Here is a 27,004-nt window from a genome sequence, read left to right as displayed (position 1 = left end):
ATGCTGTCATATCTAATGCACCAGGACTGTATCCTGAGAGTGTGCATACGAACATCATGATGGCCTACACATAGTGGAACAGCAAGGCGGCTATCATCGGCTCCACAAAATGTCGGCGAAGGGCGTACAGACAAAATAAAACCTGAGGAAGAAGACCCAAGAACTTCTTAGACCATGACAGTCGTCAATCCAAATCACCACATTATGCGTCTTGGTTTCATAGGGCTGGGCGTCATGGGGGTGCCCATGGCGCGCAATCTCAGTCGACACTTTCCACTGACTGTGTGGAATCGAAGTCCGTCAAAGTATGCTCTCCTCAAAGAAACCGCCCCCCTGATCGCGATCGCGGATTCCCCTGCAGAAGTCGTCACCCAGTCCGATGTCACATTCGTCATGCTCTTCAATGCCCTCGCCTTCGACTCGATTCTCACCCCCGAATTCTACCACGCGCTCCGCGGCAAGACACTGGTGAATACAAGCTCCGTCGGAGTCGAATTCAACAAGTCTCTCTCCGGGAAGGTTAAAGCCGCCGGAGGCACCTTTCTCGAGATGCCTGTCAGTGGAAGCAAAGTACCTGCTGAGCAAGGCCAGCTTGTCGGGCTCATGGCTGGAGATCGCGACGTCGCGGATCGCGTTCGACCTTTTGTGAAGCCGCTTACGAAATCCGCTGTCTACTGTGGTCCAATCGGCTCGGGCTTGAAAGCAAAGTATGCAGTCAATACGTTGCTTATTACGCTTACCGTCGGTCTTTCTGAATCCGTCAACCTGGCCCGCGCCCAGGGTCTTGATCTTGAAGCCTTTGAGCAGGTGCTCGAGGCCTGCCCGATGGCCTCGGCGTATTCGAAACTCAAAGTTGCGAAGATTCGGAACAATGACTGGTCGGCACAAGCTTCGTTGGAGGATTGTTACAATAGTACGCAGCTTATCGAGGCGGCGGCGGCTGCAGCAGAGACGCGGTCACCGTTGATGGAGGTGTGTGGGAGGCTGTATAAGGAGGCTATGGAGGCAGGGCTTGGAGAGGAGGATATGATTTCTATTGTCAAAACAGTGGGAGACAACAGATAATTTCATACACATTCAGAATCCCATTTCCTCACAGATAGATCACGTTTACTATTTCCGCACCGTTGACACATGCTCAACAGCAATCGCTTTCCTGCTGTAAGAGGCAGTGTTCTAAAGGCATCCTATAGAGCCAACTCGGCTGACAACAGTCATAACGCAGGTTGTGCAATTGATATTTTCGCATTCTGAATCGCAAGCCGTACAATTCATCACATCCTATCCCATTCTTCATTAGACAAGACAAAATCTACACTGACAGACCACCAGTCCCAAGACACAGCTCCCGAGCAAGAGACCTCAGCTCTGATCTCTCCACCCTCAACTCCCCCAATCCCACTCCCACTCCCACATCTACACCACACCTTGCCTCAAAATCCCTCACAGCCTTGTCAAAAACCCTCTTAATCCTCCCCAAATGCCCTCTCACAACCCCCTTGACCCTCCGCACAAGCCGCCCCGCCACCTCTCTAAGCAATCTAAGCTCCCTAACCCCCCACTTCACCTTGCTTATCAAATCATCCACCATACCCAGAACAGTGAATATCGTCTGCCACGCAAAATACATCGCTTTCTTTGCAAAGGTCTCCATAGTCTCGATGTCCGCGTTGCCTAGCCTGAGACGGGTATTCGCGCTGTTCATGATAGTATATAACAGCCGCAAAGAGTCGTCTCGCGCGGAGTGCAGGTTCTGAAGGGCTGTCGAGTGCATTGTTGCTCGGTGGACGGGGAGGCGGCGTGCACGGTGGCCGTGTGCGGGGAGGGAGGAGATTTGCGAGTATAGGCTTTGTGCGGCGGCGAGGCCGGTTTCGGTGGTTATGGTTGTTAGGCGGTGGATTTGGTAGAGGGTTGAGGGGAGGGAGGGGGGTGGGAGGATGAGGGTTGCTTCGAGGGCGCTGCACATATATTGCTGTTAGTTGGTGTCTTGTAGGGATTAGTGGCTTTTATGGGAGAAAAGGGTAGACACGGACCTTAGTGTTTCTTCTGGCATGATGGGTTCGTATGCAGTAGAGGGTCATGAAGAAGTGCTGGTAAGGTGGCCTCGAGCTTCACTTATGATAAACGTAGCCAGAATAAGGTTGAGAGTAGGTTTGGATTTGGGGTCTGGCCACCAAGTGTGGCCACCAGGTGGATGGACGGGACATGCCATTGCCTGACCATTCTTGTACCTGACTTCGTGACCTCTAGACTCATTTGACTGATTGAATCGAGCATATAGCGACTCGACTGTATCAACTCTTGAGCTCATTATACGTCAGAGAATCCTCTTAATGAATTACACTACGAGTGCACCCTCGCAGAGATGCGAGCAAGCCGAATATTAATTATGGTCAAGCAGCACCTTGGGAACTATCCCATGTTGTGGTTTAATGTCTGCTTGTTGTAGGTCTTAGTGTGTAAAGAATTTCCATTGTCCATAGTTCAACCAATCCCTATCATATTACCATCAAATAGCACCCCAAAGCAATAGATACACCCAGAACATACAGACCTGAAGATATAAACCCACCCAAAACCCTCCTCACCCAGATCTGCTATTATCATAATCACCTGAGTTCATCACGAACCCAAGTCCCGACAGTCTCGGCATCTAGCTTATTGCAACTTCGAACTCTGCATCTCAACCCACGGCAAAACCGCACTAACAACCGCCGGCCCCTGCTCCGGAAACAACGCATGCGACGCATCCTGGATAACCACGCTCTCCGCCCTCTCCGGATACAACCCCTCCGTAACATTCCACTGACCCCTCGGCTGGAACGGATCATCCGCAGGAATAACCTCCAGAACCTGCGTCTCGTTCCCCCCACCCCAATGCCCCTCCAGACTACCATAGGCTTCAACAGCACCATGCTCCATAGCCAACCCGTCCGGATACCACCCGTCCAGCCAGATCCTGGGGTTATGGCCTGGCGCGAAGAACGCGGTTTTCAGAGCCGAGAGCCGCGTAGAGAGCGGGAGGGACGTGTTCCCCGCGATGAACGGCATAGTTGCGATTTCCGGTGGGAGGGTTATCCCGCCTGGCGCGGCGACGACGATGGCCGGGACCTTTTCGGGATATTCTAGGGCGATGACTTTCGTGAGGAAGGTGCCGAAGGCGTGGCCGATGACGATTGCGCGCCCGCTGCCGAGGGTGTCGATTACCGAGATGATGTCTGCGGCGAGGTCGGAGAGGGTGACGTTTGTCATTGGGCCGGTGGATGAGAATGTACCCCGCGGTTGGGGGCGGAGGACAAGGAAGCCGGCGTCAACGAGGGCGGCGCTGGAGAGGTTGTAGTCGTCGCCGCCGTCGCGGCCGTAGGAGGGGAGGATTACGACTGTGGGCCCGGAGCCTTCGACGATGACTTGGATGTTGGCGGAGGGGGTGCGCACGAATTGGGTGGGCCATTTGTAGGAGGCTGTGGGTTGGGTGAAAGTAGGGAGGGCAGCTGTGCAGCCTGCGAGTGCTGCGCAGACGGGAAGGATGTAGTTTACGAAATGCATTGTGAGTTGTTGAAGTTTGTTGCTGATGGTGGTTGCCGATTGTAGGGTTGGCTCGTGAGATTTTTTATCCAGGACTCTGGCATTTTGGAGCTGGTATAGTTCATCAAACTGCTTTGCAAGCGTATTGGCATCATGCTCACGTTATAGTTCCGTTATCCGTCGACTGGGTTGGTGAAGATCTGCTTCTCCAGAGTACAATCGCGAAGAGATGAGATTAGGGCTGATCTGAGGTGTCTAAATGCCGCATAGACTGACCTTGGGCAATCACGTCGGTTAGTCCCGAGCTTCTTCAACGATTACACTATTATTTAGGCAGGGACATTCTATTGTGACTTGTCGGTTCGCAGTGGCGCCCTAGCGCAGCCCACGTCAGCACCTTCTAGCGTCTAGTCAGCCTCACATCACGAACTATAGATGCCGGTATCCCGAGAGATCGGGCCTATTCTGGAGTATGGAAGCCATTGACGTAGTGAGGATCTGATACTTGATAGGAATAAACTGGTCTCAAAAGTGTATAAAGGGATCCTTAGGAATGTAGGGGCCAGGCGAGATTCAACCTCCGACGAGATCAGCACCATGGCAGAACTAACTCCTACCAAAGAACTGCCTCTCACCATGTCCCAAACATGGCTAGACTACGTTTGTCTGATGAAACGACGCAACGATCCAATATCACATACCAGACTCGAAAAACATGCAATCGTTGGACTAGTCACCCTGTCAGCGTTCACAGCACCATTCGCCTCGACAATCCTCTTCCCCTCCTTCAACACCCTCGTCAAACACTTCCACACAACTGAAACCCAAGTCGCCCTAACCACAACCGTCTTCCTGATCGGCCTCGCAATCGCACCGCTATGGTGGAGTTCTCTGAGCCAGGAGTACGGCCGCCGCCCAATCCTCCTCATCAGCTTCTTCCTCTCAGCCATTGCAGTCATCATCTGCGCCGTCTCCAACTCAATGCCACTCCTCATAGTCTTCCGCCTAATTGAGGCAGCCGGCTGCTCCTCAGCCCAGAGCGTCGGCGCCGGCGTCATCAGCGACGTCTTCATCCCAACGGAGCGCGGCACAGCCCTAGGCTGGTTCTACCTCGGCACCCTCATCGGCCCTCTCGTCGCCCCCATCATCGGCGGCGCCCTCGAGATCTGGCTCGGCTGGCGCGCAAACATGTACTTCATGGCAATTTTCACCGGCGGCGTAGCCCTCCTGACAGCCCTCTCTCTCCCTGAAACCCTCGTCAGAAAAGAGCCAGCAACAGCAACAGCACCACCACAATCACAACCACAACCACAGCCCCTCCCCTCCACTACAAGTAGCCTGCTCCTCCGCATAAAACGCGACCTCCTCGCCCCCCTCCCCAACCTCAAATTCCTCCTTACCCCCTCTATCGCCCTCTGCACCGCCTACATCAGCATCTGCTTCGCTAGCCTCTACTGCTTTAACTCCACCCTCCCCTACGCCTACCAAGCACCCCCCTACAACTTCTCCGCCATCGAAATCGGCCTCTGCTACATCTCCAACTGTCTCGGCTACGCAATCGGCAGTCTGCTCGGCGGACGACTCAGCGACGCCGCTCTGCGCTCTTACCAAACCTCCCACCCCAATTCCCCCTCTAACCCAATTGTCCGGCTCAAGAGCGTCTGGTTCGGAACGCCCTTTGTCCCGCTTGGTCTGCTAGTTTATGGCTGGCTGGTGGAGAGGAGAGTCCAGTGGGTTGCGCCGCTGGTGGGTGCGTTCTTGTTTGGGTTGGGCCTGATGTTGGTGACGAGTACGGTCATGCCGTTTTTGGTGGATGTGAGTGAGGGGAATGGGGCGAGTGTGGTGGCCGATTTGAATCTTGTTAGGAATGTTCTTGCGGCTGTTGGGACGGTGGTTTCGCCGGTTGCGGTGAGGGGGGTTGGGTTTGGGTGGTGGATGACGGTGCTTGCTGGGCTTTGTGCGTGTGGGGTTGGGTGTTTGGGGGTTGTGGCTTGGATGGAGAGGAAGAGGGGGAGGGGGAAGGAGAGGGAGGGTGGTGAGTCGGTGTAGGGCTAGATGGAATGGGCTGTCTGATCATTGATGTGTGGTGATGATAGTTGGGAGTTCTGCGCCGGTCGTTTATTCGTTTTTGAACCACTGTTGTCGAGTTTTGTATCCACGTAGCTATAGCTATCTGCGTTCTGTGTCTTTGGATCTCGGGTCATGCTGGTACTAGAATCCTGGAGGTCGTCATTGAACTGGAAAGACTTTTGGAAAGATCATTCAAAAGGAGTAGCTAATGCTCATATCCATGGCAAAGCCAAAGAAAGTACCAAATAAATATATGAAAACCCGAAATACTCCACGAGCACCGTGGCTTCAAACAAGGTCATGACAGTCGTTAGATCCCAAAGTACGTCGGAGGTTCAATGGCTTGAATGGCAGCGCCTCACATGTTCCTGCAAATAATCCTTCCGACCAAAAGACCTCTTGCATCCATTCTCAAGGCACGGATAGGCGTCGGGGGCGAGATGGATCGACCTTATATGGCGCATGATGTCGGCTTCGCGGTGGAAGATGGTAGTGCTGTGGCAGCCTTTCCACTGGCATCGGAATGCACGAGGGTGTGAGGAACTGAAGCAGGTAGAGGATGTTAATAGGGTGCTGAAAAAAGGGGAGAGGGCAGATCAAGAGTGCTGCATACGGTCTATTGTCCCTTGTCCTTATGTTCATGCTGCCATGAGTGGGATTGATCTCTTTGAACGAGGTCTGGGAGACGCCTGTATCTGGACCGGCCTGCCCTGGCACGTTATACATGGTGAACACACCGGGCCAGGGAGGTGTCGGGAACGGGTGTCTTTGTTGGTGATTTGCCTGGTAAGAATTTGGATGCTCTGACGTCGATAGCATGACCTGTGTGGGAAAAGTCGCATTAAGAGTGGTTGCGTTGGACCAGCCGTCACCTGTTCCAGTGGAATCCACCATGTTATTGGCTGAACTAGGACCTTGGACGGTGAAGTGACCATAGTGGTCTCTGATGTACGACAAGCCGGCATACTCATGGGGAGTATAGAATGGTGTTTGAGAGATTTCAGAGGAAGTATCAACATTCGGGTGCTCCATGATCAGTCGAAACTGGCTCTCAGGCTGATGGAATAGAATCCAGTGGAAGAAGCAAACAACGAGACAAGTTGAAAATGAGAGGAACAAGCCTAAGGATGGATGTTGATGCCTTTAAATAGCAAAGCTGTCACGCAGTCGAATCCTCGTACCTGACCAGAACAACATTTTTTGTTCACTCGAACTCTAGTTAAAGCGGTTGTTTGATTCGCTGATGCACCCACGATCGCCCGAGCCAAGATTAAAACGTCGAGCACTCCGTCGTACATTCCTTCGTACCACTCCATGATGCGGTAAGCTGCCTTGCCAAGTGCGGCTGTGGTAGCCAATTGCACAAGAGTTGATCAAAGATGCGGCCGATCGCAGCAACCCAATCTAATATCCAGCATGGCATAGTAGAAATTACTCTTTCTACCTACCATCTTGCGCATCCAACCATGCGCTGACAAGCTGAAGCAAGGCATCGCGGGCACAGCTCCCTTACAATATATTCCGTCGTCATTTGACCGGATTGGCTAGGAGCGCTCGAATGTGAGTAACCTCATGCAATTATTCCCCGCATGGTGGTTGATCTTGTTAGAGGCTATCGAGTGGCCTGTAAAAGGCATTGTGCGATTCGGGCTGAGGATTGTGCATCTGGAATATCTTACTCGGAGGTGGCTAATCGCATTATTGGTTTGGAGAGGTGTTTGCTGTTCGTTTGACCTCGCGTGGTCCGAGCTCTCATGGTCGGGTGGACGCAGCCAAGGGTAATACTGCCGCTTTGCAGAGAAAGTCGCTCGTAGAGAATAAGCAAGGCTACTGGTAAGCAGCCAAGACACCCCAGCGCCGGCCAGAAGACGAGACCAGGGTTGGAGGGGCACTGTAGATGGACAGATCGTAGTCTCAGAACTTTACCATAGCCTTTTGACCCTGCTCATCTGGCTTTGCTGTTCGTCAACCGCTTTGAATAGATTGCCCTTTTAGGGCTGGTCGCACTGACTTTGTATTTGACATTAAACGGTGACTTAATAGGGCACAGTTTACAGGAAGATTGTTCACAGAAGTTTGAGTAAAGCTCTAGAGTGTTGGCTAATAATTCACTCAAAGACAGACCCCTCGTATTGAGTGGCGGTGTCCGTATGCGACGAGGTAAGCTAGACTTCTAGTCTTCGCGCAGTGAGGCTGAAACTAGTCTCCAAATAAGTAACCGTGAAAAGGGCTGCACATGACGGCCGTGAGTGACATTCTGATATCTGTAGTTATCAAGCTATTTTGAGACTTCAAAAGGTTCAAAAGGGACACGGATTCTACCGAAACGAAATCAGAGATGAGATGGCGAATGCTTCGGATGCCATGGAGGGATGGTCTCTAGATAGCTGTAGCGGTATCCATCTGTGCCAGACACCGAAGAAATGGTGGAAGGACGAGATACTTGTCGCGCAATGGCCGTGGAGCCTGCTAAGAAGAAAGCGTCTCGCGATTGAAGAGACCAGTTTTCTAGGTGCTCGCCCTAACGTTAATATAGGAGAGCTCTCGCACAGACCTGATCATTGAGACAATCTAGAAAGATAAGACACATCCATAGATTCCCGACTATAATTAACCTAGTCCTCTGCGTTTAGCCACTTAGGCGCTGGGATACCCCAACAAGGTCCACTTGGTCTGGGGCGAAATTATTAGCCCAGCGAATGTCTTGCTGTAATTTCCGGAGGAAATGAACCCCTGGATGCTCTTATAAAACTCTTAAACCCACCAAGCTTGCTTCTCAAACCGCCGATCTTGTCTATCATCCCAACTTACCCCAGTCGTTCATTTCTGGCTATCTTTACATCATACCTACACTCATTTAGTCTTTTTTTCTGGTTATCCCTCAAGATGCGTTCCTTCACTTCTTTCGCCATCTCCGCCACCCTGCTGAACTCGCTGGCCTCCGCCATCAGCATCACCAACCCCACCGCCAACTCAACCTACTCGGCCGGTTCCTCCATCACCGTCAATTGGGACACCGTCAACACCGACCCCTCCGTCTTCAGCCTGTACCTCTGGAACTTCGTCTCGTGGCCGCCCTCCTACGTGCCTCTGGCCACCGACATCGCCACAAAGGACGGCTCCTACACCGTGCAGATCCCCTGCGACACCAACCCGGAATACGGCTACCAGATCAGCGCCATCAACGGCACAAACGTCTACATCATCTACGCCCAGGGCGAGCGCTTCACCATCGCCCCGTCTCTCGACGGCGCTGACTGTGTCGACGCTCACCCGCCAACCACCTGCGCGGCCTCCACCGCGGTTACCACCGTCTATGTCACGGTAAGCCCAACCGCTTCTAGTTCGAGCATCCCGCACCACAGCCACGGTCACGGTCATGGTCATGGCCATGGACATGGCCACGGCCACCCATCTGCTTCTCCCACCGCCTCTGCTTCTACTACCACTGCCACTGCCCCCGCCCCCGCCATCACCTCCTCCTCCACGAAGCCAGGACTTGTCCCTAAAACAATCGGTTGGTGCTCAGACTACTCCCACCCTGTGACGCTGGATCACCCGCCTGTTCCGACCGATGCGCCTGTCGAGGTCAGCGTGAGTGCCGGCGAGCTGGTGTTCGTTACCACTGTTACCGCTACGGTTGCCGTGCCGGCTGCTGAGGGGGAGTGTGTGGCTGTTTAGGTATGTATTTTTCGTCGGTGATCATTACTGGCTCTTGCTGATTGTGTTAGGTGTGATGGATTTAGAAGAGGATGGAGGTTGGTTTGAGTCTTGGTCTGGGTTGTCGGGGACTGCGGTGGAGAGGGTATTGGAGGTGATTTGTGTGGATGATCGAGTTGTTGCTGTTGTATGCTGGTGTATCTGGAATTGATATATGATACTGAGGTCTCTTGCCTCGTATCTCATTGCTCCGAGCTATCTCCCTCATTACGTTTCGTGGTCAAACATAACGTAGCTTAATTTCAAAACAGAGTTTCCTACCAGCATATGTAAGGCATTTAAACATCTCGCGACTGAGTTGCGCCACCACCAGGACTGAAATCCCGCGTCCACTCAGACGTGAACCTCCGATCTTTTGTCATTTGCATTTCCGAGCTGCGCTGCGCTGCGTAACCTCGACCTCCCTCCCTCCCACATCAGCTTCGCTCGCTCATCACTTACACACTCCGCTATCACATTCTCCAAGACCCCAACCAACCCCTCTCACCACTTCCAACCACCGCAAGACAACCCTGCAAGTAGCGAAGCGTAGCAAAGCAAAAGCTACACTCCCAATGCCAGCCCCAGCCCCAGTCCCTTCTCGACCCTGCAGGTTCCAACAACCTACCCCAGTGTCAGTCCTCATCCCCCCTCCAATCCCTTCTCTCTCTCTCTCCACTCATCTCCACGATCATAGTCGACACTAACCACCCCAAATTCAATACAGCGCCCCGCGCCCGATCATCTCCAACTCCAACTCCAAACCTAACCCTCCCTCCGACCTCACCCCCCACAACGCAAACACAACGAGCACCCTCTCTACCCTCCAGGTACAAGTCTACTTCCACAACCGACCACCCCAGAATCAGAGCCAGCGCACTGAGGCCGTAGACTCTAGGCCTGCGGCTGCAGCGGGTCGAGAGCAAGAGCGAGAGCGAGAGCGAGAAGATGAAGAAGAAGATAATAGAGCCTGGGAGTATATGTGGGAGGGTCTCAACGCCAACGTCAAGAAGAATATCTGTGCTGTTCCTGAATCGATGATCTGGACACTCAAATCCATTCTCGATCGTGTCCGGTCGATTTTTCAGACTTAAGATGGCTAAAGCAAGGAGCTTGGTGGGGGGGGCCGGTACCGGTACGGGTACGGGTACGGGTATGAGCACGAGTATCATGCTCTAAGAACTAACGCCCGCATGCTACGGTCAGGATCAAGGCCAAGATCAAGATCAAGATCAAGCTTAAGATCAAGATCAGATAGTCCAGATTACCAATGCGCAGCGGTGTTCCTCCTAACCCTGCTCATGGCCGTTCCGGCGATTCTGTGGGATGCTGTCTGCGTGGCTTATCGCGCTGTAGCCGCGTGGACTGTGCAGATAGGCAAGGACGAGTTGGACGCGTTTCGGGTGCTGAGGAGGGATGGGTTTCGGGCTTATGTGCGTGGTGCGCCGTATGAGAAGGGGATTGGGAAGAGGGGTTGGGATGGGAATTGGCGTTTAGTAGAGTGGGGGAAGAAGGATGTTTGATGTGATGGTTTGGAGAGGATTGTGTGTTGCTGTGTTGGATGGAATTGTAGGATGTATGATCAATATCATGTGGTTGAAAGGGTGGACTTTGCTAAGGTTGTGTCATTTGTAGACTCATGTGGAGGCAACTTGTAGATGTCGGTTGAATGCTGCTTCGACGTCGCAGAGGCGGAAACCGGGTGATCTGCCGAGGATGACGAGGGAGCTGAGGAGGGCTGGCTACGTTAGTGGTAAGGATGTGTAGCTGTCACTGGCACTTACAATGAAAGAACCCTTCGATGTCTAGAGTTAATGAGCGTTTGCTGTTTCCGACCGACAAACTCCGACTCGAGTCGAGAACCCCCTTCTCGGTGAGATAGCCCACGACATCGCGAGAATCCATCCACACCCCGTCTAGGCCAGCCAGCTCCAGCAGCTTGTCCCGTGAGATCGATATATCTTCGCCTGGCAGTAACCCTAGTACATTTCCTAATATCCGTCTCGGGAGGCGCATCTTCTCAGGGTATACCGGCTTCCCGTCTTGCGTCTCTGGATAGTGCGTCCCTGCCCCTCCGATACAATAGAACGGTAAAGCAGGTATATCGAGTCGCGCACCGGAGCCAGAACGAACAAGGCAGAACAGATACTTGCCCATCTTGTCTTTCCACTTGACGCAGGGCACGAGCCGGAAGACGCGGTAGAACTCCTGTGGGTTGGATCGGGGGTCCGCGAAGAGACGGTAGATGTATTCCAGGCAGAACCGGTTCAGCATGCGCGTGGGGTCTGTTTCTTGGAAGCTGTATGTTTGTGCTAACATGCCCGGGAGGGGGTGTTCAATCTGGAGTTGGAGTTCTTGAGTCGTCGCGACCGGCTGGTCGTGGAGACGGCGTCGTTTGCTCGGTCTGCTTGGTTTAGCTCGTTCTCTGTCGGCTTCGGCGGGGGAGACAACCATGTATCCGAAGGATGTCACGTCATCTTCATTGGCTCTTGTGGAGCTTTCAGTGGTGCGACGCGGTGGACTGTCGTCGTTTGTGGCTGCTGCTCGGTTGGTCTCTGTGACTGTGTGTCTGAGGTGCTGGAAGAGTTGAGGGTGTGTGATGTGCAGATCAGAGTCGATGGCCATCTCATAGAATTCCGAGATCGAATGAGAGATGCGACTCATACTCTCCTCGAGATCGGCAACGCGGTGCTCCATGTTTCGGTACATGGCTTCCTTCTTATGGCGGTACGTCCGCTGGGCGTAGCGAACCTGAGTGCGTCGGTCCTGTAGAGTTAGTACACATAATTACTAGCAGAGCATGACTTACAGTTCGGGATGGATCACCCGAAGCAGCAATCCTCGGGCGACCGCGCCTCTTTGAGCCACCATCGGCTTTTTCCGGTGTGGGGATGGCCCGGGCGGCGTATCCATCTGGGAGAAAGCATCGGGCGGATAGAGTTTGGGACAGATTATTATCGGACATGATGAGCCGGTGGAGCTTTTCGGAAGATCAGGGCGAGTCGACTCAGTCGAGTGGGAAAGAAAGGATATATGGATGGATGATGATCCTCGGCTCGCTGCTGATATTGTCATCATCCGAGGATCTCTTATCGTGCGGTTTCCACCAATCAGAGTCTGCCCGTATAGCTATTGCACTGCAAGTACGAACCTCAACCGATGGTTCTGAAGAAGCTGGCAAGCATCGTCACCTCTGCATCTACTGGTGGTTCCTTGTGGGCCCGGATTGAACTGATCGATCTACTATCTAGAGTGCTTATCTCGATACCGAGCTGGAGGCTGACCAGATGGCCCATGATAAGGAGGTTCAACCAATAACAGGGGTTTATCGAGTCCCTGCATGAAGTGAGGAGCTCAATTTGAGAAGCAGACTATGTGGGCGACTGTGCTCCGTCGTCTCCTCCCCCGCTGGATCGTCCGTACTGCTGGGAAACTGGAGTTTCTTTCAAGGTCTGGGAAACGCCGTGCCGTGTCGTTTGATGCCCATATTCCCTCTCTCGACCAGTGTTCGTGTGGGCTTAATGATAGATCAAGCGGCCGGTGGAGGGGCATTTACCGAGTAGTTGTTCCATGTTTCCGATCCAGAAATCTATTGCATGGTCTCAGTACTGCTCTGAAAACAGAAAATGTATAATGGTCCCGATCCGTGGGTGCCGTACCAACTCCTTGGGGATTTTTTGGCTTATCTTGATCCTGTCTTCGTGGCGTCCAGTGACCACGCAAATCGTCAGCCATCTTCACAGCAAGCACTTCCTGCATCCCTGGGCATGCCTATCGGTCACGGCAGAAAGCTTCTCGTTAACAAGCTTTGGTTTGTTGGAGCGTTTAGCAGCGGCTATAGCGCAAGCGGAAAAAGGTAACAGGCCTCAAAAGAAAGAGATCGTCGTGATTCAACCAATATTTCAACTCAGACTTATCCTCTGGCGGTGATCTCTGCAATAGTTTCGTACTGAATTGGATATTGAGAGTCATACTCTGGAGTCTGTCGTGATCGACGCCATGCAATCCTTATCAGCGTGTGAGTTTTAAGTTAGTCTTGGGATTGCTTTCTCCGCGGACCCATGATAAGACCCTGTTCGAGTCATGCTACGAGACCCAGCTGGAACTTGCTTCCGTCTTTATATCTCATCTTATTGGTCCCGGCTGAAGGATTAACTGTGATGGTCTCCGACTTTATATTGACGATCCAGATAAGGGAGCTCTGCCCTCCGATTGGTCAATCTGCCTCTGTATGATGTTCGAGAGCATCAGCTATTAAAGGCGCCCTGCTCGGCTTACACTCTCAATCGGTTTTTGGTCATCGAATCTTCACAATACAATACAAGACAATGGCTCCCTCAATCGATGCTTACACGGCGGCCGAGGTGGCCGAGTTCATTGGCCGCGCTGGCACTGTCAAGGGCAATATGCGCCTCGACAAGATCTTCTTCAGTTCCGTCTCTGCTGGTGCCATTCTCGCTCTTGCGTGTGGAACGGTCCTAAGCACGAATGCCAGTCCGTGGTTTTCGGAGAATGCCCCAGGGTTGCTTCGCACCATCAGCGCCTTGGTCTTTCCTTACGGGTTGGTGGTTATCATCCTGACTGGGGCTGATCTATGTACTGGGTCGTTTATGGTTTGTCTTTTCTTCAATCCTGTCTGGTTGGTACTGACCTGTGCAGTTCACTACTGTCGCTGCACTTCAACGTCAAATATCATGGTACAAGATGCTCCTGCACTGGTTCATCACCTTCTGGGGTAACCTGGCCGGGTCACTCTTCGTGGTTGCAATCATCTTTGGCTGTATGTATTCACCTAGACCAACAATTGCCTGCTGATACTAATCATCTCTTTCTCCAGACGGAGAAGTCTTCGCCGCCGACCCCTTCAAAGCCGCCGTCATCTCCTTCGCAACCAAGAAACAAGTCAATCCGGACTTCCATCACATCTTCCTCCGCGGCATCGGCTGCAATTGGCTCGTCTGTCTCGCATGCTTTCTCGCTCTACAAGGCCGCGACATGGCTTCCAAGATTATCGGCATCTGGCTCCCCATCTATGCTTTCGTTTCGCTCGGTTTCGACCACGTCGTCGCGAACATGACGTTCATCCCGATGGCGATTTGGCTCGAGGCCCCGGGGATTTCGGCGGGGTTGTATATCTGGAAAGGGATTATCCCAACGCTGTTGGGAAATATTGTCGGCGGCGGGCTGTTTGTCGGCACGTACTACTGGTACATGTACCTTCTCCAGGACAGCCCGGCTACACTGATCGGGTATAGAAAGGGGGTGAAGGACGAGGGGACGGAGGGAACACTGACACCAAGAAAGGAAGATGTCGAGGCTTCTGCGGCGGGTGTCATACCCACTGACTCGAAGCTTGCTTGATGCGCGAGTGGATTGTGATAGACTAACCTACTATACCTATACCCAGCTACTATCTAATACTAATGCTCTCACTGCATCATCCCTCCCACCACTCCCAACAAGATCACTCACACCCCTCCAAGCCCGTAACCCCCCCCTCCGCCGTCCACCGACAAGCCCCCCGACTCTTCACCCCTTTATTATTATAAACCTCCACATCCTCAAACCTCACCCCGTAACAAGGATGCACCCTCGAACAATCAACACTCACCCTCTCCCGCCTCGAACTCAAATCCCCCCACACATTCTCAAACAAAACATCCCGAATCCCCATCTTGCTCGTCCCCGCATAACTCCCATTATTCCCATTATCCTGCGTAATGAGAATCCCAATCTGCGACCCCCCGACATCGATATCCCGGAACGTGATGTTCTGCACGAACCCCCACCCGCCGCCCCTGGGCAACCCGCCGGATTCGTAGTGCGATTGCGGGACCAGGTGGCCCATCCAGGTTTTGATGTATGTGCCGAAGCGCGTGCCGGGGACCTGGATGTTGTTTTGTTTTGTTAGCGGTCGTCTGAAGGGGATATCTTCATGCCTGATCATTGAAAGGCATCTTATCTTGCCTTGTTTCTGTGCGAAGGGGAGGGAAGGGAAGGGAAAGGATATACCTTCGCATCCTCAATAACCACATCCGTCACACTGGCATCCTCAAGATACTGCCCCAAACTGCCAATCGCGATGCCGTTCCCGCCGTTGCAGGTCACATTCGACGCGTGGATGTTATACGAGCGCGGCTTGATGGCGACGCAGTCGTCGCCGCCGGTGACGGTGAAGTTGTGGAGCCGGATGTTGCGCGCGTCCATTGTATCTTTTGCTCATCATTAGCCTATCCCATGAGTCCTGGCAAGGCACGGAACTGAGAGTGAAGAGAACGAACCAAACCCATCTGTATTCTGCGCCCAGTTCTCCCCCTCTGGCGCGGCGCTATCGTTAACGTGGACCTCGATGTTTTCAAACTCCATGTCCGTGCCGTTCATGATGTTGATTGCCCAGAGCTGCGGGTTGTAGACGGCGAAGTTGGAGACGTGCACGTCCGTGACGTTCCAGAAGACGAAGGGCTAGCCATTTTGATACATCATTAGCAGGGCTGTTTACTTTGTATTCCGCGGGATGCTGAAGTAGGCCCCAGCTGCTGGATGGGTGTGTATTTGTGTCAGGATGAATGAATACGTAACGTACCATCGGCCGCCCCGGCCTCGTCGTCCCAGCTTCGTCAACATACCACGCCTCTCCATTTCCGTTGATATTCCCTGTCCCGTGCCCGTTTATGCTGATTCCTGACCCGGAGAGAATGAAGCCCGCCGCGTGGTTCTGGAATTCGATTGGGTAGGAGTTTGCGCGCCAGTAGGTGAGGTTGTCGGAGTACTACCGTTGGTATTATTTCAGTTAGCGTTGTTCCGACCTTTCAGAATCTTCAAGGGTAGGTGGGTGGGTGGAAGCATACAAGCCACGTCCCCCGCCACTCAATCTCGATATCGCGCACATGCGGGTTTAGCCGTTCGGCGATGTAGTATTCCTCGCCCTCGGGGAAGATGATCTTCCCGCCGTGGTTGCATTTTTTGAATGCCTTAAGAATGTTTGGGACGTCGTTCTTGTGGTTTCCGCGTGCCTTGACGGTGCATGTTCTGTGGCCTGGGCTATTGCCGTGTCCGGGGGTGGTGCGGACTTCGAGGTTGGCTGTTGCCAGGGCAAGAGAGGTTGAGAGAGCGAGGAGATGAGAGAGAATGCGCATTGTAGGGACGCTGAGGGGTGTTGGCTAGAGTGTGCTGTTTGAGATTGATGCTATATTCAAGATGGATTGCGAATGGTCTTATATAGAACTCCTGGGAGTAAACCCGATGACAGGTATCGGCAGGTGGGTAGGAATGAGGTGGATTTACCCTTTGTATACGTCTTCAGGGTCTTGGGGCGATGGGTATTTTTCCGCCTGTGAGAGTTTACCCGATGGTGGCGATCATCCCCGTGTTTCTGGGGTTCGGGGTAGATGGGCCCGATGAATGCTCTATTTGTGTGCGGTGTATGGCGCCACACGTGTTGTACTTTATATAACAGCTTTCTCGGACGTGCTGTTGATCATAACTTGACTGGCTCGCGTGGGATTCAATCTCCTACTCGTCAAGACCGCGTAGGTGGGAGCCTACTATCCTCTTAGGCACTGGCTCGGCAATAGTATCACAAGGACACTTGTTTGAGGGGTCACTGGTAGTAAAAATACCCTTCTGATCTATTCCGTGTACGTCCACCGGGGCCGCATATGTTATCGTAGCCATTCTAGCTGCACCATGGGTAGATGAGGCCATACATTATCAGAGAAAGCGATGACAGAGCACAGTCAAAATCCAGATGCCGATAACAAAGCTGCATTACAGCGCCCAATCACCGAGAGACAGAGTGACGAACAACCAGTATTTCCTTATGCTCGCCCATACTCGAGCTTACTATACTTGATGGAAGGGCGTTATCAGGGTGAATCAACATTGAGTTCGATTGCCTTTAGACCGAGATAGTCTAGCTCAACCTCCTCGATCTGCATGTAGCTCCGCTCAGTATTATAACGTTAGACAAGATCAGTTCTCTTTCTGTTTCTCTGCGCTATGTTGGCACCGAAGACTGTACGGAAATAACAGTCCGCCATCGAAACCTCGGACGTTCTTTGACGATTCGTAAACGCGTGTCGAAGGCTCAGTGCAATCACTGGTCCTGCATTAGGCGCTTAGTCAGTCTGCTCGTTGAACTGCGCAAGTTGGCGAAGTAACCACGGAACAGATATAAATTTACAACGGAGCTGAGAGAGAAGAGCTGCGTACATGTACAAATCGCAAGACGTGACCCCCGACTCGCTCTGTAGGATCTCGATGGAGCGAAAGGGTATGGTTCCTGACCTGCGAATAGTCAGTCTTGCTCGGGCATACGAATCGGGATCGTGTTGTGGATGGGAGAGAGAGCTTACGGGAAAAGGCTGTGACATTCGCTATCTAGTGCGACGGACACGGAACGGCCGGTGTGGTTCTCTTCGCCGTATATCGTAACCTGAATGAAGATATCAGCGACAAACACACATAGTATGATGGAGAGGGACGAGTGGCTGGCATACTTGGGCTTTATCTGCGCCTGGTGGACCAGCAGCAGCAAGGCTTGAAAGGACCGTGATAAGTACGAAGGTAATATGTGAACGCATTGTGGCAGATGGTGAAGTTGATTTTGCTGTGGTATCAGGACCACGAGACAGCTGTGGTGTGTTAAAGCTTTATAATACTGCCTCCTCATGACCTTGGGCATGACTTCCAGATGTTGAGTGCCACGAAGCTCGCTACCAGCCACGTGGATAGGCCGGCGTAGCACCAGTCCATATTACAATTTCCTTCCAGCCCTGTCGCCGACGACGTGCATGATTCGAAGGTATCTCTGCGGCAGCCCAGTTTCCATTCAGTTTTACAAAGTAGTTCTTGTGACGAAAATGGTCTTTCTCTCTCCCTTTATCCTCTTGGTTCTCTAGCAGTATAGCAGCACAGTTGATAGCCGTGGGAAGTCCACGTAACGAGCTCTAAGCGCCGCTCACACTGGTCTAAAAGTGTTTGCTTTCTGCAGACATTCGTAGGCCCAATCGTGCAGGAACAAATAACGCAGCTTTACACCTGACCGTGTCAGACCATCCATCTTGAAGCACCCCGACCTATCAACCGTTCCGCTGGTTCCGAGCTCGACTGAGTATCCAATCACACTGTGCATACTTCGGCAACCTCTGTACACGTGCATTTCCCCAGGGGCTGGGCGTTGTGTGAGATGCTCTGGTTGACTCGAGCAGATTTCGTGGTTGAACAATGTCGGCTGCAGCAGCTGAACTCATGCTATAGTGCCAATGGGAGTCACACTTTGTCAAGACTTGATGCAGCATTAGCAAGGCAAGACAATGCCCATTCCCTGCTTAAGCCGAGTGAGCCGATACCTGCACCCTCCTTTACTTAAAGCGCGCCTTGCCTGCCCCGGACGTCAGAGGGCTGGTCTATAGATAATATTCAATTTTGATTCGGCATGAATTTCTGTATCCAACATTCCAGAGCGTAAGTAAACCAACCCAGCCACATATCAAGCATGTTCTGTACGCTCTTTCAACCTCACCGACGACTCGCCCGCCACCTCCATATATTCCGAAGGCGCACTCGATCCATTCTTAGTGACTGCAACCTGCTGGAGCTCAGTCAAAGACCCCGTCGGCGCCTCATACCACTCCTCTTTCCCAATCTCCCCATCCTCCCTCCCCCTCCTCACCGTCCAATGCAGAATCAACCCGGTAAACAACAAGGCAACAGCAGACAACCCAACAAGCACATGCAACTGCTGCCTCGCAGCTCCATTTCCAACCAGTCTTCTCTTTCCGCCAACCTCAGCCTCACACCAAACAAGATTAACCCAATGCCCGGGCCCATCATCAGTGATGATATCAGACCAGTATTTCGCATCGGCGCATTGCAACCACGCCGTCGGATCGCCAGATCGTGGCGTATACACAACTTGTCGATCCCAGTAGGACAATACTGCGATAGTTGCAACCCAACCAGCTTCGCAGACCGCGTCGAGGATAATCGTCAACCAGATATTATACGGTAGACAACAGGCATAAACGGCCCAGGTGATGTATGCCTGCACGAACATCGAGAATCCGGCGACGCCGATCGCGACGCATTCGGATGTCACTTTGTACAGTTGTTTTGGGGTTGTTGCGCCGTAGGCGATCAGCGCCATCAGGTTTGCGAAGAGGATGATGCGGTAGCAAAGCGCGCTGGTTCTGGTGCCTTTTCGTGACATATTGAGGACTGAGGTCCGAGAGGTACTCGTGAGAGTGTTGTGTGATAAGGCTGAGCGAAAGCTACGCAGCGAAGGTCTAATATCGTAGCGCGCCGGAGGTAAGATGCAAACTCCCAGAATGACACTCGATGTACGGAGTACGATTCACAGATGGTTCTGTGTCCTTGATCTTTCACGGTTTGGCTGCTCGGTCCAGGGGAGGATGCTTAGCGCCAGCCACTACATGACTCGCTGGACGCCCTGGGCACGGCATGACCAATAGCGGCCTTCTTTTGGCAGTGCGCTCACACAGCCTCGATGCTCGATTCAGTTAAGCATCGGTTTGCACCTGGGCGTGCCTGGACCGGGTGCAATGAGTGGCCAAGGGGCATTGCTGGGTGGGACGGGGTGGAGTGGCGGGTTCAGCCTCGCAAGGCTGTTGCTGGCAGGTCGAACTTATTATAGTTGAATGAAAGGCAGTGTTCAGATAAGGGATCAACGTCTCGGTATTAATAAAACCCATAGCACGGCTTGTGGTCGCGAGAATCATCGGCCGCATACTTCCTGTGTGATAGAGTGTATCCAAATTGCCATATATGGCCCTTACAGAAACACCGGATCCTCGAGGAAACGGCAGGCGCTGCAGTCGCTTAGCACTGAGCTATACAATAAAAGATATTCAGAACCTCGAGTCCACCGAAGGTTTACTTCGTAGGTACTGAAGCTGTGATCTTTGCGGTGAGTAGACGTCCACCAGTTGGTACAGGCTGTCCTTGTTAGTGTTCTGTATCCTCAGAAGGAAGGTTACAGTGGACTTTGGACGCCGTTGATCCTCGATACCGTCCATGCGTCGATTGCGATACTATGCCACTCTTTACCCGGTGCTACATGGTAAGTACACCTAGGCATAAGTAAATGCTCTGCATCGAGAAATTCTGGACAGGATGTATTTCAAGAGTATAGGTTCTGCGCATGCAGCTACCCCTTGATGCACGCGTATACCAAGGGATACCGCGGGCTGGTGCTGGTCACTGGCGACGCCTCAAATTCCCGCAACTTACACCGAACTAAAACAAGTTGGAGCATCATGAACAGGAAGCATGGCCCTGGGATCTGAAAGTCACTTCCGGGCCAGTTCGACTCTTCGCGGAACAAAGACTAGTTGGGGATTTTGTAGAATTGCGCGGATGAAACCCTTGCAAGGGGTATTGGACTGGCTTTTCTCTGCACGCCGAGATTAGACCAATACAAACGGAGCGGTGATGACTCAAGAGAGGCAAGGGAAAGCGCAGTTGTTGATACTGGTTAGTTAGAGTATGTGGGTTGTGTCTTGAAGAGTACATGGTCTTTCGTATGTCTAATCACCTTGCTTGCTCCAACTGTCCCCGCAACAAGGCCGTTATCTTACTGTCGTACTGTAGCTTGTGGGCATAAGATTGAACCTATCTAAAACAGCTTATATTTACTCGAGGTGGCCTAGTATGTGTGTTTGTATAACTTGTTACTATTCCTCTAGGCTCGGGAGGGTTTTTACCTTTGGCTGTATGCTTCCAGTTGATGGTTAACTGAAGAAAATACATTGTCACATTTCAATCCGGGGAATGCAAGGACCAGTTATAAGAGCACGAGCGTAGTGAAAGTGCTGAAATGAGGTTTGATTGTCTGTCTGAATGTCGCGGTGAAGGAAGACCTGCAGTACCACACGATTCCTCTTGAGGAAACGGCTGCTGATTAGAGTTTTCCTCTAAATCCGCTCCAATCAAAGTACATAGTTCAGTGAGGCGTACGCTGGAGTCGGCATCGATGATCGGGTACCTAATGTGGGCCGCCATACTCCATGCTTAACTCCCACCGCTGTTAGAACTTGAACTAACTATCATGGCCCTGGGGTTTAGATAATGGTTCGAGTTCTTTACCCTCCAGCAGGGTGAGCTTCTGTGTCTCTTAGAGAGGTCAATCTAAGTACGTAGCCTGCGTTTCGATCGTTCTCCGGACATAGAGCACTCCATTATTTGCCAATGGATTGCGCAACCTATAGCTGCAGCGGGGTCCGAGTTTGGGGGTTTGATTGAACTGGGTGCAGGGGATCAGCCATTTAAATAAGCAATTAACCTAAATATCGGTAGATCATAGCAGATCACAGCGGATCTTGAGCCACAATCACCAATATCGGGGTTTGGAGTAACAACACACCTCCAGATCCTTACATCATGCTGCCTCACATACCCCTCGAGTCAATTATTTAAGAGCGTGCCGCCCCCGACTTCTGGCTGAGCATCAACCCATATCATTTCTCAGTTATCTCCATTGCCAACCTACAAGATGCGCTCTTTCACTGCCCTAGTTACAGCTGTTCTTCTGGCCACCCCCATCCTCGCCGCCCCAGCCCCCCAAGCCAACCCAAACTCTCAGGTACCCACAACCTTCCAAGCAGCTCAGATCTTACCCGCTCACAGTCCCTCCACTACGGGGTAGATCAATATCTATCCCCAATCCCACTTCAACGGCACCCCACAGCCCGTCAGCTACAATGACACCTGCACCGCGTTTGCACCGTACGTTACGACCCCCTGTCCCTAACGAGCACCTGCAAGCGCGCTACGTTACTCCGTACAGTTCCCCAGATCCAGACTAACCAAGCCATGCACCACCAGGAATCTCGGAACAATCGAGTCTATTCAGATCACCCAGACCCCTCCCTACCTGATCCAGTGCGCGCTTTACCAGTATGTTTCTCTACAGTGCATAGCACCGCTCCTTATCTATCTACCCTGGTGCTCATGCTCACAATCCAACGCAACAGGGACCCAGATTGCCGTATCCTCACCACTGCTATCACCTCCTCGGCCTCGTATTTGCGACCCTACGGCGTGCCGACTTTCGCAATTAGCTGTATCCGGTGAGGGCGAGTAGCGTAGCATTTCCTAGCTGCGGATTAGGGATTGGATCCATGCTGTAGCTCTGGCCCTAGTCCTAGGGATACTGGTTTAGGTCTTTTGGGCAGAGCAGAGAAGGTGCCATTGTTCTTGTCACTGTTATGACCATGAGGATAAGCTAGCTTCTTATATCAGAGGCTGTGGCCGTGATTGAGCTGCATGCATGTAATCAAAAAAAGAAAAAAAAAAAAAAAAAAAAAAAAAAAAAGGTACCAGAAGTCGGGTTTATGAACAAGCCAATAACTAGCGCACGGATCTGTAGACCAAGGTAGATTAGATTACATGTGTAGTGGCTACGAGATAAACTCCTATACACGTTGGCAGATTTCGGAGTAATGATATAGCACTCACTCTCTGTCACAAGCTGGAGTCACCATCGTTGATAGTGAGCGAGCTGCCTTTAGGCTTGATAGCAAGTCAAGTCACTTGCTCTTTTAACCTTCCTGGATTCCCACTAAACGACCCCTGCGGAAGCCTACGGGGTCGCGTATTGAGGAACAAGACCCGGAGGTACCGTATATTCATATTCCTGCAGGCATTCCAAGCCCCCACCCACTCACGGCCAGCCCCTCCACCAGGTCACCATCTATGCAAGCCCCAACTCCGAGAGCATCCGAGCCCTCAGTTCCAGTCGACTGCAGTGGACCTGTACCGCTTTTTCCAACCTATACGTCACTACACTGACGAGGTTCACTTTGTTCTGTGTCTCCTGATTATTGAGTAGCGGGGCTTAGAGAGTTCGCTGCTGCTGCTGCTTGTTCGGTTTGAGGTGTGGATTTGGGTGTGGGTTACTATGGGCTGTGGAGGGCCTGGCAGCGGGCTTGCAGGTGCACTGAGGCGAGATGCGATGGCGGTGGGGTGGGATGGGAGGAGGAGTTTTATGTTGTTGTGCGGCGTGTTGTCTTGTCTTGTCTTGTCTTGACTCGTGTGGTGTGGTGTGGTGCCGTGAAATGGTGCAGCTTTGTTATTCGTTAGAGACCTGGCTGGTTAGTTGGTCTATGCAGTGCTGTGCTGTGCAGTCAGGGATGATGAGCAAGGGTTGTGGCTTGCTGGTGCTGTGTTCGGAACTTCCGACTGGAGTAATATGTAGAGTTGTAGGATGGGTGTAGGGGTGGGATGGACGGCTGTGGACGAGTTCGGGTGGGTGGTTGGTCTGCTGGGTACAGGGTGTGCATTGCATTCTGGTGGAATTGTTATACTCTTTGCCTGGATGGATGGCATGGCGGTCTCTGGGGTCTGTCTGTCTACTCAGATTTCGATTGTGATCGTGTCGGGTCTACAGTGGACGTAGAGTGAGACCACTAAAGGGCCGCTCTTGAGGCCTTCCGTGCGTAGAGGATGGATTATTTGTTGTCATGGTTATGCCTTTTAACTATGGGCTAGCCGGTTCGTCGGAGGCTACTACCAGGTCTACCTAGTCTAGAATAAGGTGCCGTCTCCCGAGTTGAGGATCGGGCTTGATTTTGTCTTTGGTCTGCGCTCCGCTGCGAGTTCTCGGCCGGCTTTCCAGCTTCCTGCTTCGAGCACCTGTGGGAGGGAGAGTTTGACATCGCCGAACTTCCCACTTTCGAGAATCCGTTTGTGGAGGAGGTCGAGCAGGGCGACTGTCATGGCCCGCCACTCGACGATCTCATCGTCTCCTGCGCCAAAGCATGGTAACTCGCCACCGGAGATCTTCAAGCCTCTTTCCAACGCCGCGGGTTTGAGAGTCAGAACGCCCATGTCCACGAATAGCCCGCCGTTGCGGTACTCCGGGAGTCCGGTTCCGAGATGGTCGTTCTTCCATGTTTTCTGGAGCAGGCGCTCGAAGGGGACTTTGAGCGAGTATGCGAGCCACTGGGTGAGTTTGTGGAAGGGCTGGATTGTTGCTGTTTCTCCGTCCTGGAGTGGTGTAGATTCATGCTTCGAGAGAACTGATAAAGGCCATGCATCGCCGATTGGGTTACCAGAGATCTTTGTGCGGTCTGAAGGCCAGATCGGGAGGAGGACTGTTTGGAGGGCGTTCCAGAGTTCGACATAATCTAGCGTCTCTTCACCTGTGCGGGTCATGTATCCTATTTGTCTCATCAGTCAGGAGGAAGGATTGTCCAAGCGTCAATATGCAGGTGCGTAGTTTGATGGGGTGGGTGTGATCTATCCGTTGCTTACCAACGAGATGACCTGGGCGGCCATCTGGGCCGAATATCTCCCTGTTATCGAGCAGCGACTGCCCAAGCTTCTGCAGAATTTCGACCCGTGCAGCGGCACCGACGAGTGGATTAGTTTCGTCATCGATCTGAAAGCCCTTGTAGAGTGCTTCAACGGTAATGTCTCGTAGAGCGGCGCCTGCAATATTATCGTCAATCCCTGTCTCGAACTCAGGAACAGCTGTTCTCTCACCCTGCACAATATCCCTGAATTTACCCTCCGGGTTCGAGAAATCTCCATTCAGAAACATATAATAGCTCGCAACCGCAATCCCCTCACTCCTGGTATAGACATTCCCCGTCCCGGGCTCGGTAAACTTCCAGTGATCGCCGGCGCCTGCATCCAAGAGTACAGAAACGAAAAACAGATCGACAAGACATCGAACCCTCTCTTGATGGTTGAATCCGCGCTCGTTTTGCTCGTTCAGAAGGTTTGCTATGCGGGGAACACCGCCGACTTCAAAGTGTTGCCAGCGGCCGTGTGGGGGGATTTCGTTGTAGCGGTCTGGGCCGAAGTCGCGCTGATGGTATTAGAATGGAATGAGAAAGAGATATTCTGGAAGGAATACCTGAATGAGACTGGTGACATAGTCGACAGTCGCATCGAGACGGTCTGGGTGGTAATCGTAGTGGTTCAGGAGGTTCTTTTCGGCGAGTTGGAGAACGAGCTGGGAGCGTTCACGGACGGCTTGGAGGGAGAGAAGATCGCGGATTTTGGGGTCCATGGTAGCAGGAGTGTATGTGCAGGTCAATGGGAATGGAAGAGTGGGAGTGAAAGAAGAAAAAGAGGAAGAGGAAGAGAAGAAAGTGAAAGAGTTGGGCATTTGATTCTGACCTCGTGCGGGGTCACAACACACTGCTTATCAGCTGAGCTCCCCTTGCTTCCTGATAAGATCTCCACATCGGAGATGGTCTCCAACTGTACCTAGTTTAGGTAGACATATGATTAGTTTGATAATAACTGGGGGCTTGCATTTCATAGATACACTAGAGCGATCGCGCCTGGCGAATTGAGCCGGGCACCCAACTACCTATAGGCTATTGACCTGCTTCCCGGCCATAGATCGATCAATCCCCGGACCTCAATAAGCATAACACTAGCCTATAGATAGCTTTATATCTCGACCAATGCCATGTTATATATCCCTCGAATCCAGTCATATAACACATACACTTCCACGCCAGACATCAGTCGCAATCCAATATACAATGCCAACCCTCGCCCAAGTCCACGCCTCAAACGCCCTTCTAGCAACAACATCTCCCTCTCTAACAGCCATCTTCATCGGCGGCACCAGCGGCATAGGCGAAGCCACCGCCAAAGCCCTCGCAAAGCGCATCCCCAAGCCAACCATCTACATCGTAGGCCGAAACGAGACCGCCGGCTCACGCATCCTGCAGGAGTTACGCGCAATTCAACCAGATGGAGAATACACCTTCATCTCGGCCGATCTAACCCTCCTCAAGAACGTAGACGCCGTCGCTACAGACCTAAAAGCCACTCTCAAGAATAAACCGGTTGACATCCTCTTTTTAAGTACAGGTGGTCTCTCAATGACCCGAAACGGTTCGTCTAGTCAAATGCATACCCCCGGATTCAGCTCAAGAACTAATATACGCAACGTGAGTGGTTATGTAGATACAACCGAACACCTCGAATCAAACCACGTCCTTCGCTATTACGCCCGCTCCCTGCTCACAATCTCCCTCCTCCCGAACCTCTCCCTCTCCCGCTCTCCACGGGTAATCAACATCCTCGCAGCCGGCAAAGAAATCCCCTACCCCAAACTAGACATGACAAACCTCGACCTCCACCGTCCAAACTCCTTCTCCCTAACGACAGCGGGCTACTACGCAACAACCATGCTCTCGCTCTCGCAGGAATATCTGTCCACCAAGAACCCGGGTGTGAGTTTCGCGCATGTCTTCCCCGGCTTCGTCGCAACCCCTGTTTTCACGCGGGGGTTTGGGAACATCCTTGGCGGAGCCATTGATGCTCTTGTGCGGCTGTTTGGGGTTGGGATTGAGGAGTGTGGCGAGCGGTGTCTTTTTGTTGCGACTTCGGGGGCTTATCCGCCGCTCAAATCTAAGCAGGGGGTGGATACTGCTACTTGTACTGCTTCGACTGGGGTTGTTGGGGGTGGGTGTTATGTGCTGGGGTATGATGGGCGGGATGTTAGTGATAAGGGGCTGTTTGGCGGGTATAGGGAGAGGGGGGTGCCGGAGAGGGTGTGGGGGCATACGATTGGTGTTTTCGAGAGGGTTCTTGGACGGGGTTTTGAATAAGGAGTGAAGAATGGATTTGGTAGGACTGGAGAGATGAAAGGGATGAAAGGGATGAGATGAGATCGAGATTGAGATTGAGATGGCGGTTTTGGAGCTTGGAGCGTCTTTAGGTT

General features: G+C 52.4%; 15 protein-coding genes across 15 annotated transcripts; 6 read left to right on the top strand and 9 right to left on the bottom strand.

The window, feature by feature from the left end:
- The first annotated feature begins 182 nt into the window (after positions 1-182).
- BJY04DRAFT_202170 (NAD(P)-dependent oxidoreductase) lies at positions 183-1,134 on the top strand. The gene has a single exon (XM_073713167.1). It carries the CDS (start codon positions 205-207, stop codon positions 1,063-1,065), a length of 861 nt encoding a protein of 286 aa, XP_073565237.1. The 5' UTR covers positions 183-204; the 3' UTR covers positions 1,066-1,134.
- A 178-nt stretch (positions 1,135-1,312) lies between these two features.
- Positions 1,313-2,053, bottom strand: BJY04DRAFT_224085 (uncharacterized protein; the record flags this gene model as incomplete). The annotated part of the gene is made up of 2 exons (XM_073717857.1): positions 1,313-1,958; positions 2,034-2,053. 2 exons carry the CDS (start codon positions 2,051-2,053, stop codon positions 1,313-1,315), a joined length of 666 nt encoding a protein of 221 aa, XP_073565236.1.
- Positions 2,054-2,643: 590 nt separating this feature from the next.
- On the bottom strand, positions 2,644-3,805 carry BJY04DRAFT_164883 (alpha/beta fold hydrolase). Its single transcript, XM_073709106.1, has one exon. The coding sequence runs from the start codon at positions 3,544-3,546 to the stop codon at positions 2,659-2,661; it is 888 nt and encodes a 295-aa protein (XP_073565235.1). The 5' UTR covers positions 3,547-3,805; the 3' UTR covers positions 2,644-2,658.
- A 300-nt stretch (positions 3,806-4,105) lies between these two features.
- On the top strand, positions 4,106-5,574 carry BJY04DRAFT_232676 (putative florfenicol exporter; the record flags this gene model as incomplete). Its single annotated transcript, XM_073719789.1, has 1 exon — positions 4,106-5,574. The coding sequence occupies exon 1, from the start codon at positions 4,123-4,125 to the stop codon at positions 5,572-5,574; it is 1,452 nt and encodes a 483-aa protein (XP_073565234.1). The 5' UTR covers positions 4,106-4,122.
- Positions 5,575-5,709: 135 nt separating this feature from the next.
- Positions 5,710-7,120, bottom strand: BJY04DRAFT_202167 (uncharacterized protein). Its single transcript, XM_073713166.1, has 2 exons — positions 6,209-7,120; positions 5,710-6,138 (listed from the first exon to the last, which is right to left on the bottom strand). The coding sequence occupies exons 1-2, from the start codon at positions 6,625-6,627 to the stop codon at positions 5,931-5,933; spliced, it is 627 nt and encodes a 208-aa protein (XP_073565233.1). The 5' UTR covers positions 6,628-7,120; the 3' UTR covers positions 5,710-5,930.
- A 1,258-nt stretch (positions 7,121-8,378) lies between these two features.
- On the top strand, positions 8,379-9,583 carry BJY04DRAFT_202165 (GPI anchored serine-threonine rich family protein). The gene has a single exon (XM_073713165.1). The coding sequence runs from the start codon at positions 8,482-8,484 to the stop codon at positions 9,274-9,276; it is 795 nt and encodes a 264-aa protein (XP_073565232.1). The 5' UTR covers positions 8,379-8,481; the 3' UTR covers positions 9,277-9,583.
- Positions 9,584-9,888: 305 nt separating this feature from the next.
- Positions 9,889-10,698, bottom strand: BJY04DRAFT_164856 (uncharacterized protein). The gene has a single exon (XM_073709105.1). The coding sequence runs from the start codon at positions 10,464-10,466 to the stop codon at positions 9,930-9,932; it is 537 nt and encodes a 178-aa protein (XP_073565231.1). The 5' UTR covers positions 10,467-10,698; the 3' UTR covers positions 9,889-9,929.
- Positions 10,699-12,275, bottom strand: BJY04DRAFT_164855 (bZIP transcription factor). Its single transcript, XM_073709104.1, has 3 exons — positions 12,104-12,275; positions 11,079-12,060; positions 10,699-11,032 (listed from the first exon to the last, which is right to left on the bottom strand). The coding sequence occupies exons 1-3, from the start codon at positions 12,257-12,259 to the stop codon at positions 10,932-10,934; spliced, it is 1,239 nt and encodes a 412-aa protein (XP_073565230.1). The 5' UTR covers positions 12,260-12,275; the 3' UTR covers positions 10,699-10,931.
- Positions 12,276-13,455: 1,180 nt separating this feature from the next.
- Positions 13,456-14,741, top strand: BJY04DRAFT_202158 (formate/nitrite transporter family protein). Its single transcript, XM_073713164.1, has 3 exons — positions 13,456-13,907; positions 13,954-14,074; positions 14,132-14,741. Exons 1-3 carry the CDS (start codon positions 13,623-13,625, stop codon positions 14,653-14,655), a joined length of 930 nt encoding a protein of 309 aa, XP_073565229.1. The 5' UTR covers positions 13,456-13,622; the 3' UTR covers positions 14,656-14,741.
- A 17-nt stretch (positions 14,742-14,758) lies between these two features.
- BJY04DRAFT_211345 (putative extracellular exo-polygalacturonase) lies at positions 14,759-16,430 on the bottom strand (the record flags this gene model as incomplete). The annotated part of the gene is made up of 5 exons (XM_073714391.1): positions 14,759-15,181; positions 15,307-15,506; positions 15,576-15,756; positions 15,878-16,063; positions 16,143-16,430. 5 exons carry the CDS (start codon positions 16,428-16,430, stop codon positions 14,759-14,761), a joined length of 1,278 nt encoding a protein of 425 aa, XP_073565228.1.
- Positions 16,431-17,079: 649 nt separating this feature from the next.
- BJY04DRAFT_202152 (uncharacterized protein) lies at positions 17,080-18,225 on the bottom strand. Its single transcript, XM_073713163.1, has 3 exons — positions 17,793-18,225; positions 17,649-17,728; positions 17,080-17,580 (listed from the first exon to the last, which is right to left on the bottom strand). Exons 1-3 carry the CDS (start codon positions 17,874-17,876, stop codon positions 17,412-17,414), a joined length of 333 nt encoding a protein of 110 aa, XP_073565227.1. The 5' UTR covers positions 17,877-18,225; the 3' UTR covers positions 17,080-17,411.
- A 476-nt stretch (positions 18,226-18,701) lies between these two features.
- Positions 18,702-19,978, bottom strand: BJY04DRAFT_202149 (uncharacterized protein). Its single transcript, XM_073713162.1, has one exon. The coding sequence runs from the start codon at positions 19,502-19,504 to the stop codon at positions 18,785-18,787; it is 720 nt and encodes a 239-aa protein (XP_073565226.1). The 5' UTR covers positions 19,505-19,978; the 3' UTR covers positions 18,702-18,784.
- A 1,827-nt stretch (positions 19,979-21,805) lies between these two features.
- On the top strand, positions 21,806-22,386 carry BJY04DRAFT_224076 (uncharacterized protein; the record flags this gene model as incomplete). Its single annotated transcript, XM_073717856.1, has 4 exons — positions 21,806-21,895; positions 21,959-22,038; positions 22,138-22,209; positions 22,287-22,386. The coding sequence occupies 4 exons, from the start codon at positions 21,806-21,808 to the stop codon at positions 22,384-22,386; spliced, it is 342 nt and encodes a 113-aa protein (XP_073565225.1).
- Positions 22,387-23,768: 1,382 nt separating this feature from the next.
- Positions 23,769-25,418, bottom strand: BJY04DRAFT_202146 (URC4/urg3 family protein). Its single transcript, XM_073713161.1, has 4 exons — positions 25,175-25,418; positions 24,799-25,126; positions 24,568-24,744; positions 23,769-24,473 (listed from the first exon to the last, which is right to left on the bottom strand). The coding sequence occupies exons 1-4, from the start codon at positions 25,328-25,330 to the stop codon at positions 23,839-23,841; spliced, it is 1,296 nt and encodes a 431-aa protein (XP_073565224.1). The 5' UTR covers positions 25,331-25,418; the 3' UTR covers positions 23,769-23,838.
- Positions 25,419-25,814: 396 nt separating this feature from the next.
- On the top strand, positions 25,815-26,891 carry BJY04DRAFT_232675 (NAD(P)-binding protein; the record flags this gene model as incomplete). Its single annotated transcript, XM_073719788.1, has 2 exons — positions 25,815-26,172; positions 26,245-26,891. The coding sequence occupies 2 exons, from the start codon at positions 25,815-25,817 to the stop codon at positions 26,889-26,891; spliced, it is 1,005 nt and encodes a 334-aa protein (XP_073565223.1).
- Positions 26,892-27,004: the final 113 nt, after the last annotated feature.

This window comes from Aspergillus karnatakaensis, assembly GCF_047715665.1.
Source record: "Aspergillus karnatakaensis strain CBS 102800 unplaced genomic scaffold BJY04scaffold_83, whole genome shotgun sequence".
In the NCBI taxonomy this organism is placed as follows: Eukaryota; Fungi; Ascomycota; class Eurotiomycetes; order Eurotiales; family Aspergillaceae; genus Aspergillus; species Aspergillus karnatakaensis.
This window is presented reverse-complemented; position numbering and strand designations above follow the sequence as displayed.